Source organism: Saccostrea echinata, unplaced genomic scaffold (assembly GCF_033153115.1).
Source record: "Saccostrea echinata isolate AGI-Se365-2 ecotype Australia unplaced genomic scaffold, CSIRO_AGI_Sech_v1 ptg000059l, whole genome shotgun sequence".
Lineage (NCBI taxonomy): Eukaryota > Metazoa > Mollusca > Bivalvia > Ostreida > Ostreidae > Saccostrea > Saccostrea echinata.
The window spans coordinates 997,994-1,008,782 of record NW_026889808.1 but is presented as its reverse complement, the minus strand read 5'-3'; the positions used below and the strand labels follow the sequence as shown (position 1 = coordinate 1,008,782).

General features: G+C 34.5%; 2 protein-coding genes across 2 annotated transcripts; both read right to left on the bottom strand.

The window, feature by feature from the left end:
* Positions 1-5,280: 5,280 nt before the first annotated feature.
* Positions 5,281-5,852, bottom strand: LOC133174787 (uncharacterized). The gene is made up of 2 exons (XM_061309884.1): positions 5,749-5,852; positions 5,281-5,662 (listed from the first exon to the last, which is right to left on the bottom strand). The coding sequence occupies exons 1-2, from the start codon at positions 5,850-5,852 to the stop codon at positions 5,281-5,283; spliced, it is 486 nt and encodes a 161-aa protein (XP_061165868.1).
* Positions 5,853-8,262: 2,410 nt separating this feature from the next.
* LOC133174807 (uncharacterized) lies at positions 8,263-9,802 on the bottom strand. The gene has a single exon (XM_061309903.1). It carries the CDS (start codon positions 9,711-9,713, stop codon positions 8,505-8,507), a length of 1,209 nt encoding a protein of 402 aa, XP_061165887.1. The 5' UTR covers positions 9,714-9,802; the 3' UTR covers positions 8,263-8,504.
* Positions 9,803-10,789: the final 987 nt, after the last annotated feature.

Here is a 10,789-nt window from a genome sequence, read left to right as displayed (position 1 = left end):
TTGTCATAAGTTAAATCCCAAATAACAAGGTATAAACGAGTCAGTGATCGCAATGCACTTGTAGATGTGACGTCATTTCGTAAACCTTGACGCAGTTTGTATGCAGTGATAGGCGGATCAAGTAATATTTTCTCAACGCAAAATGTATTCTATAATTAAATAAAGTATTATTTACAGATATTTCATAGGCACTAACGTGGATTCGATGTCTTCTTTACAATTTTATTAATATATTTTCCGTACATTTCCTATTTAATTGATACTGCAGTATATTTGTATGCAAGTACATCGGAGGGTAATGTAAGAGTTTTAATAAATCGATCTAGTGCAAGGGCAGACACACAATGGATCATAGTAAGCTTTTACAAATCAACTGTAGAAGTATTAAGGTATCTGAAAAGTGCTGCGATTCTGATGAAATCTTGAAAATAATTTAATTATATCTATATTCAATGCCGTTTACCAGCAAAAAATACAGCATGCCGTCATACAAATACGATTTTAACAATGAAATAGCAGAATCTATATAGGACCGTAGCACTTTTCAGAAACTACAATGCGTGTTAAAAATATATATATACTAAACTTAGAATTTTAACTTGGTTATGCCCTTGCACTAGTGAAATTCATAGGTGAACTCAATACGGCAAGTAAATGTGCTAAAATCACTTGACTGTCTCATCACGTGACAAGTCTAAATATAAAATCTATTCGTCCTCAATATGTAGTTATTATCCATAATTGCATTTGTCCTATATAAATAATGTACTAAAAATAATCGCCATCCTGATTATGAATACATTTTTAATCACAAAAATTTGTCGATATTTCCATTGCGCACCTTAACTGTACTGCGTTGGTTTAAAAATTGATGGTTCTCAAAGGATGCTGTTAAATATCAAATAACTTGGGAAACACCATACGCAGATGATGAGGGAATATTACTGCATAAAGAAGGAAAGTTGACGATGGAAAAGCTGAATGCAACTCGTTTGTTAAACAAAGTAGTTGTTAATTGGCCTTTGTCGTCTATAGTTAGTCAGTAAAACATCCAAATATGATACATTATGTGGTAGACTTTGTGTTGTCTTTTATTTCAAATTCACTAAGATATACAGAGTCGCCTTTTGAATGGAAATAACTATTGTTAATTAAAAAACCGCCGTCGATATATCTCAATGTCGAGTTGAAAGCCAAAACATGTAGAACTTTATGAATAAATTTTGCTTCATAGGAATATAAAACAGGTCGTCTTAAAAACGAGCATAATTAGTGCCCATCGTAATTCCAACAATTTGTTGGAAGACCTGGTCACCGAAGACTATATAAATGTTGTCAATGAGAAACCCCAGAATCCTTTTAACTTTAGGGTACTTGTGTATAGATTCATGGTGATTTTGAACAAAGTAATTATGTTGATGACCAATCATAACAATCGAAAATTTCTAAGCTCCTTTGTTTGTAGGGATTTTTCTGAAGTTAAGGAATACAGTATAGGTAGGGAAGATTAAACTCGTCTTGTTTGAATGTTAAAAGTATTAATAAGATTTGATTTTGAAGTTAGAAAGTGTACTGTGAGTATAAGTTGGATTTCCAGACGTAGAATTAAAACCAAATTCTTCTAAAGTACAGTTATAACAATGAGCAAACAAACAAAGACGATAGTCTCACGAGCCTTGTCTGCTTAAATGAATTCATATTGATCATGTAGTTTTTGTAACTTTTTTCAACACCTCCGATTTAGTGAAAAACGAAAGGGCAGATTAACGACGAAGGACCTAATTAATTTCTGCAATAGATTTTTTTATTCAAATCTTAATATGAGGTAAAGTGACTTTTGGTGAGTTAAAATCAATAAAAAAAAATCATATGGTCATCGAAGTAGATTTTCAATAGGGAACGTTTCAAAAGTTGGCGATGGAAATCGATAATTACTATAGGAAGTTATGGGAAACTGCCATTGAAAAAAATTCTGCAATAGAATTTTTATTCATATTAAAGGAAAATGTTAAGTAGACAATTTACCAGCAAATTATGCCAAAAAATAAATGGGTCATCGGTTTAGATTTTTCAGGGGGGGGGGGGGGAGCATGTCAAACGCAGGTATAGGGCACATTTTGGGGGAAATTTTCAATGAAAAAACCTTGGCCAAATAAATAATTTATTTATAAAATTAACAAATGAATATAAATCGAAATATTTACAATATTTTTGAATTGAGAGGAAACGTTTGAATATCTTTAAAAGAATTAAAAATGTATATTTTTTATCTTTTGAAATACATAATTAAGTCAATTTGATTCAAGGCATATGCGCGGTTTTCTGCGCAGAGGCTCGAAATTTCGAATTAGGTTCATCGTAAGTTATTACAGCAGTTGAGATGAAACTTTTGTCTACAATGTTAGCAACGACCGAGAAAATCTGTCTTGACTACTATTCAGATCTTAAAATCAAGAGTACTGTAGCTTGAGTCTGGTCCATGTGTGAAGCCAAACGAGTTACACGTTTAGTCTATTTAAAGTCAGCAATTCCACATAACAAAATCCTCCAACATGTTCATGTTCTTCTTCACCCTACAACTATAGCCCTGCTGGCCACGTCATTACCGGTGACGTAAATAAAGTTAATAATGAGAAACCTAAATCACTTATTTTATAATGGACAAAATTAAGGGAACCCCGTCATATTTTCATAAGTATTATGAATTCTGTGGAAGATTACGCCAGGCAATGTGTCAAATATGAAAGAGAAGATCTTGTCATTTCGTCAGAATAAATTAAAAGTATCAGGTGGATGTTAAAATCTCACATTAAGTAATTAAATGGCAATCTATCCTTCTGTCTTCAATAATTCAGAAGTGAAAAAAGAAATAGACAGCTTACACGATAAGTATGTACTGGTCCCAGCAAACAAAGCAGGAAACAACATTGTCTTTGTTTGTAAGGCTCATTGTTTTAATTGTAGTTTAGAGGAACTGGGATTTAATTCTGCAAGTGGTAATCCATCTTATACCCATAGTTCCCTTTCTAAGGAAGTTCTTCAAAATCATATGTCAGTTTTAATTATTTTTTGATATCCCCAACAATCAAAATGAATTTTAACTTTTTTTTCAATATATAAAATAGTACTAGTAGATTTACTTACCTTGTCACTGGTCATTTGCAAAATTATTTTGTTTAAAACACTTTGATTGTACACACAAGTACTCTGAAGTTGCTATTAAATAGATGCTTGAGTTTCTGATTGACAATATCTATGTAGTGTTTGGAGATCTGATCTTCCAACAATTTATTGGAATTCCCATGGTACCAATTGCGCCCCCTTATCAGCAGACCTATTTTTGTATTCATATGAAGTGGAATTTATTCAAAATCTTAAACATGAGAAGAAGAAAACACTTGCTATGGCCTTCAACTCGACATTGAGATTTATGTACGACGTACTATCAATAAACAATAGTTACATCCAATCATATGTCGACTCAATATATCCCGGTGAACTTGAAATAAAAGATACAAGAGAGTCTGACACATTTGTTTCATATTGGAATATTTTATAAGAAAAGTACGTTAATGGTTACCTATAAACAAAATTTTATGATGAACGTGATGACTTCAACTTTTCTATCGTCATCTTCCCTTACTTTTGTAGCAATATACCCTTATTATCTGCATATGGGGTTTATGTCTCCCAGTTGATTCGATATGCAAGAGTATGCTATTTCTAAAACGAACTATTTCTAAAACGAGGTAAGCTATTGACAAACAAGTTGATAAAACAATAATATCAACAGTCTTGTTTAAAGTCATCATTTCGCAAGGTTCTATGGTTGATACAAGGACCTTGTCAGCAAATACAATCTATCATTAAGTCAAATGCTGAATGATGTTTTTCATACTGATTGTAAGGCCATTATTTATTATTTACATATTGAATTAATAAAGGTTTTTTCAGTTTTTCCTGATCATGATAATGAACTCACAGCGGGTGTGCAGGAGATGCTTACTCCTCCATGGCACCTGATCCCACCTCTGATGTTTAAGGGATCTGTGTTTGCTCTGCTCCTAATTTGTATTGATTAAATGGACTTTTTTGCTTGATTACTGTTAGATATATCAGAAAATTTCATCAAAACTATAAACGTTAGGCCTATATAAAATACATGTATATACGTTATTTCACGCTCGCTCAGGCTATATAAAGTATATTGGCCACTTTACTCATTGCACGTTTGCGCACCTTTGACCTTTGTTCTGCAAATCTAAACAACATGCCTATAAACCCTAAAAAGATTTCACCTCAATCAGATGAGTAGTTTTCAAAATCACTCGTGGACAAAACATAACCAAGAAGAAGAAGAAACATAACTAGAAACCTTGTTCCAGTCATGGCAACAAGGTAAAAACTCAATCTAATAACTCCGCTAAAATGCGTGAACTTGAAACTTGTTTGCACATCTGCAACCTAAACTTAAATTTATAACAAAATCAATATTGAAATACCCTGATGATCCATTACAAGGCTGAGATAAAAATCATGCCAATGGGACTAAAATTGGAATTTCGAAATTTCATGTATCATGTATAAGGCTTGCCTAGTAACAAGAAATATAATTCTTGGCTAAAAGGTTTTATAAGATCCAATGGTAATGAGGCAAGACAAAAGGATACACTAACAGACATTCCAATATAAACAGACTTTAGGTGTAGTAAAAGTCCTCAATCCAATCATAAATGCGCGTTGCAAGAGTTATAGCATTATGTAAATTGAAATTTAAAAAAAGCCACCATATCTTTGTAGATCTGCACGTCTATTGATTTATATACATTAAGCGTACCAAAACTAAGATATAATGAATTAATTAAGTTTTCTGTTTTTTTTTTTGGGGGGGGGGGGAGGGCGGGGGGGGGGGCACATATGATTATTTTTTGTTTTGCTTTCAGTCCCTTCTAGATTTTTTTTCACTCATATTTCACTCATTTTTCACTCACTTGCCGTTGGAGGGCTACAAATTTAGAACTGTACTCGGCACTTACGGCCTTTGAGCAGTGGGGGATCTTTTTTCTTGCCAGCACCTATTGCAACACAGGATCTCGATTTATACGGTCTCGTCCCAAGAACAGGTCTCCACCTCCCGCAAAAGGATTCGAATCTTACTATATATGACACTTCAAAGTTAAATCATCATTATTAAAAATGGACCAGTGAAATTATTTATTAGTTTTTATATCTAGATATATCTGTACATCATCTACTACCAGATCATAATCACTTAATGAGTTAGTCATGTTGTTTGACTGTGAGATAGTCCTTTCTCTTTATGTATCTATATACATCCACTCTTTTGTTATAATCTCTTATTCCAACCAAGAGAAGCTGATTTTTGTTGTCATAAGCCAGACTTCCTAATACATTTTTCTTGTTTATTTTTGGAAGAGTGATAAGAAGTGACCGACCGTCTTTGTCAATTATTTGAACTGTTTTGCTTTTAGTATCAGACACCAGGATGTGTGACAGTGCGTCTACACAGATTCCTAGTGGTGATAGTCGTGATCCTGATGTAGGTCCTGTGTAGGAGAAGTGATGACTTCCTCCACGTTCTGTCACCACAATACCACTGATCAAGTCAGAAACAATAACATCTTTATTAGCTTTAGGTTCTCTGTAATATATTGAGGATATGTATATAGTTTCTAACCCGTGTTATTTCGTTCAATGGCCTGAATGTGTTTCCCTATACTATTATACCGCATTACCATGGCCTTTTTGTATAACTCTTTATCAATATCACCTCCTATCGGCGCTGCAACACTAACTAATGTGATTCTGGATGCATTGGTAAGGATGAACATTTCCTTTAGCAAGTGCCTTGGACAGTGCTACGATGGAGCCAGCAATATGTCCGGAGCCAAAAAGGGTGTGGCTGCTACATCATCAGTAAAGAGACTAGAACTATCTACACGCACTGTTATGGACATGCGCTCAAGCTGGCAGTTGATGATAGAGTGGAAAGGTCAGAGGTGATGCGTAATTCCTTATATACTGTGTTTGAAATGTCCAAACTCGTAAAGTATTCGCCTAGGAGGGATACCATATTGCAACAGCTAAAGCGTGAGATGCACCTGATACGCCGGGATTCCGTGTGTTATGCCCCACTCGATGGACTGTTGGAGCTGCCAGTTTGAACAGCGTTCTAGAAAACTACTTTATCCTTCAGTCCTTGTGGGAGACCTGAGTGCACAAAGGATTCTGAAACCTGTTTCATGATCATTGGAGTGAAAACTCAAATGCAAAGTTTTTATTTTCTCTTTGGTGTGTCCCTTGGATATGAGATTCTCTGTCACACAGACAATCTAAGCCGAACGCTACAGAAGAAAGACCTATCAGCTGCTGAGGGCCAACACATGACAGAACTTTCCTTGACATCACTCGGTGAAATCACATGACAGAACTTTCATTGACATCACTCGGTGAAATGCGTAAGGAAGAGTCCTTCAACGCATAATGGGAATCACTCAACAAAAAACTTGATGATTTGGAGGTCAAAGAGACAACATTGCCACGACAAAGAAAAATGCCTAAGCGATTTGAAACTGGAAAGGCCCCTCCATAATTCGCAATATCAGAGAAAGACCTCTACAGACAGCACTATTTCTAAGCTCTAGATCTTGTGGTGAACTGTGTCAAGGGTCGTTTTGATCAGCCAGGTTATCAAGTGTATCGCCATCTAGAGGACGTTCTTCTGAAGTCTGTGCGTGGCGACAAGACATACAAAGAAAATGTAGACTTTGTCTTAGAGTTCTATGGTGATGATCTGGATAGGACTTCTCTCTTCACATTTTACTGGATACTTTCACGAAACAACTTAAATGATTCATCCACTGTGTCCTTTTCCTTTTTGGTGACCTTAGTGTCTCAGATGTCCCCAGCTTCCAGATGCCTATTCTCCGAGATTGTGACTCTACTGAGACTTATTTTAGTGATGCCAGCCACTAATGATACAAGTGAGCGAACATTTTCTGCTCTGCGCCAAGTAAAGACTTATCTTCGTTCTACTATGTCACAGGAAAGGCTGAATCATTTGATGATCCTGCACACGCACAGGGAGGCTACGGATGCATTGAACATTTTGGCAGTTGCCAATGACTTTGTATCAGCAGGGGATGGACGGAGATTCATTTTTGGACGCTTCTAAAGTACAGTATCATTGTGTATTATTTAATGAACAGAGTTTTATTTGTCTCATTTGCATAGCTTGTTTATAAGTGCTTTTTAAATGATTAAATTAAAGATAAGTATACATGTATATCACACTGAAATTTATACAACTACGTGCTCCTCAAATGTACTTATGACATAAAATGTAAATGAAATCACATAGAACTATTTTTTTCATCAGGCAGAGTCTTTAAGACATTGACAGAATGGAAAAATATCAATCATGAATGAATATCAATATTCTGATAGAAATTTGGATTTAAGTAAACACACGTTAATTACCCCCCCCCCCTTTTCGACCCAGTTCTCCTCCCCAATTTCAAATATTTGCCAATGCCCCTGCTCCTCTCATACCAACCAGTAGATCTTCATTAGAAGGAGAAAAATACACACACTTTGATTTCCATGGTTCTGTTTTCTTTATGAGCGTATTTAGTGTTTAGTGAACATGACCCAAAACCAATTACTTACTTACCAGGAACATTGCTTATTTTATGAATCCAATCTCATTACATTTACTCCAATAATAAATTTGAATTTGACACAGTGTTGCAAATCGGCAATCTTAATTCAAGCTCAAAAAAATTCTTTTCTTTTTTTTAAATATCCAAACCTTCCATTGCAAGACAGAGATAAATCATGCTAATGGGACCCAAAATTGGAATTCAATTTTAAAATAACATCTATTATCTACTATGCTTGCCCATTGACATGAAAGATGATACTTTGCTTTTAGTAAGAATGTAGAATATCCAACGACAGAGAGACAGACAGAAAGGATACACTCACAGAAATTACAATAGAATCAGTCATTATTTAGAAAGTACAGGTATAACATTTTCTTGCATCTATGAAATAAAAAAAAAAAACGCCAAGGTAAAAACTTTTTGAAGCTTAATGGAGTTTCTTTTTATTTTCTTTAATGTTTTTTAATCTTTTATGATGATAACGAGTTTATTTCATAAACTATATTCACAACATCCTAAATATAATCAGGGTTGTAACATAGATATAAAACAAAAATATCAATAAAAACAACCCACCATAACCCTGTTGATCTGTTTGTCTGTATTTCAATATATCTGTAACATTTAAAAAATACTTTAATTTTCTCACTTTAATGATTTTGATTTTTTAAAGTTAAATCTACATTATTGTTTACAATGACCAATGAAATAATATTTGTCTAAATGTATCTGTACATCCACTACCAAATCATATACACTTGTGAGCTAGTCAGTAACATTTTCTGTGGATCGTCCTTTCTCTGTATACACATTTGTGAACTAGTCATGTTGATCGTGTGTGAGATAGTCCTTTCTCTGTATGTATCTGTATACACATACTCTGCTGTTATGGTCTGTTGCTCCTACCAAGAGAAGGTGATTTCTGCTGTCATAGTCCAGACCCCCTGATACATGTATCTTGTTTATTTTGGTGAAGAGTGATAAGAAGTGACCGTCTTTGTCAATCATTTGAACTGTTTTGCTTTTTGCATCAGACACCAAGATGTGTGACAGTGCGTCTACACAGATTCCTAGTGGTGATAGTCGTGATCCTGAAGGAGGTCCTGTGTAGGAGAAGCGATGTTTTCCTCCACGCTCTGTCACCACAATACCACTGAACAAGTCAGACACAATAACATCTCCATTATGGTTCTCCGTGATGTATTTAGGAAATTTGTACAGTTTCTGACCTGTGTTATCGTGTTCAATGACCTGAATGTGTTGTCCTTTACTATTATACCGCATTACCTTGGAATCTGTATATATATTTTTATCATTATCATAACTCATTATCGCAACTAGTAGATCTCCATTAGACGGAGAAGAGTACACACACTCTGCTTTCCATGGGTCTGTGTTCTTTATAACAGTATTTACCATTGTGTTGTCTGTAGACAATTTGTTGATGTTATTGGATCTGTCAATATAAATAAGATTCCCCTCACGAGTTACGGAGTGTCCTCCAGTATAACTTATTGTATTTGTAACACTATGTAGAGGGGCACCTGTTGTGTTTGTCAAGATGATACGTCCATAGGCGTCACTGATCCATGCCAGGTCTCTTGTAACACAGGAAATGTGACGAACCACCATAGCACCTATCACTGTGTAAGATTTCTGTAACACAGGTGTATGCATCAGTTCCAGCAGCTGTTCATTGCTTACGTGTCTTTTACTTGTCTCTGTGATTTGGATTACTCCTATTGACTTAATTATATCCACCATGTTGATTCTACTATTTATGGAGAAGGAAAAGGTATCAGGAATGATCGTGACCCTTGGGATAGGAGTTTTCTTTAGACATATAAGGAATTGTACAGGCTTGTCTAATAACTGTTCTAATTTGTATAAAAACATTTCTTTTCTGGTAATGTTTTTCTTTGGTTTTTGTAATCTAGATTTCAGTAACAGTTTACACTTTTTTAATTCATTCATATCATTCACTACTAAATCAACCAGATTCTTCAGTTTCAAAGTTCTTTTTGTCATGCTTCGCTGTAGGCCAGATAATTTTGACTGACAAATTTCCCCACCCCTTTTAATATCGGATTTAATTCTTGTAAGAATAGAAAGATTATTCAAGATAATATCAGTTCTTATGTGAACGATTCTGTCTCTGTGTTGGTGTCTGTATATTTCATAAACTGGAACAATATCAAAGATGCCATGATATCCGTGTTCATCACAGTCAGGGCAGATTGGAAATTCACATGAAAAACACCAGTTGTCTAAGTACATGTCTTGGTGGCTTTCACAAAACTCTGATATCTTGAAGTCGCCATACTTTAAACGGTCAATTACTACATCGTGGTATCTGGTGTCTAGGTCTATCAAATGTTTCTCCTTACAAAGAACACATAGATCTTCTTTACATGTTTTGCAGTAGTATTCTACGTCCCCTTTACACCGAGAACACTGGGGAATTTTCAGCTCCGTGTAGACATGTGTGTCCATTATTACCATAATATGTGCTTCTGGTTTATTGCGTTTTTGAATTTTTTCTCTTTAATTTGTATTGTTCTTACAGTGCAATCTAGATAAATATAAAAATCAAAAATTAGTTTTTGTTAATTTTTTTTAATAGATTGTAGATAAAATTATGCTGATAATATTAAATTTATTGTTTGATTATCAACATGACAGAACTTTTGACAATGATTCATAGACTATATATGTTTTACAAGAAAATAAGTAGGCAACACTATGTCGTCGGATACGTACATAAATGAATTTATCATTTTTCTATATTGTTGCCAGCTATCTGATTGGCTCAAACTAGATCACATGATCAAGCATAAAAAGTCTTATAAATTGGGTGTTTCTATTTTAAGCTTCAAAATTTTTTTCATAAACCAGTTGTTTCTAAAATTGAAAACGTTCTTCTGTGAAGCTACAATAGTGCTGACATCACAATAGTCTTTATAAACTGAATGTTTCTAAATACAGATACTGCAGCTACTATTCGTAACTGTGACGTCATGATGGAATGACATAACAATGCCTTATATGAGAAAGTATTGAGTATTAGAAGCATGGAATTTAACACATTTCTTATTAAGTGATAA

What these genes read in the sequence shown, in the direction of transcription:
- LOC133174787 (XM_061309884.1), bottom strand. Translation starts at nt 5,852, where the DNA reads ATGTTCATCCTTACCAATGCATCCAGAATCACATTAGTTAGTGTTGCA. An exon ending in AAAAAGGCCATGGTAATGCG is followed by an intron (nt 5,663 to 5,748) that starts GTATAATAGTAT and finishes AATATATTACAG; the next exon opens with AGAACCTAAAGCTAATAAAG.
- LOC133174807 (XM_061309903.1), bottom strand. Translation starts at nt 9,713, where the DNA reads ATGACAAAAAGAACTTTGAAACTGAAGAATCTGGTTGATTTAGTAGTG.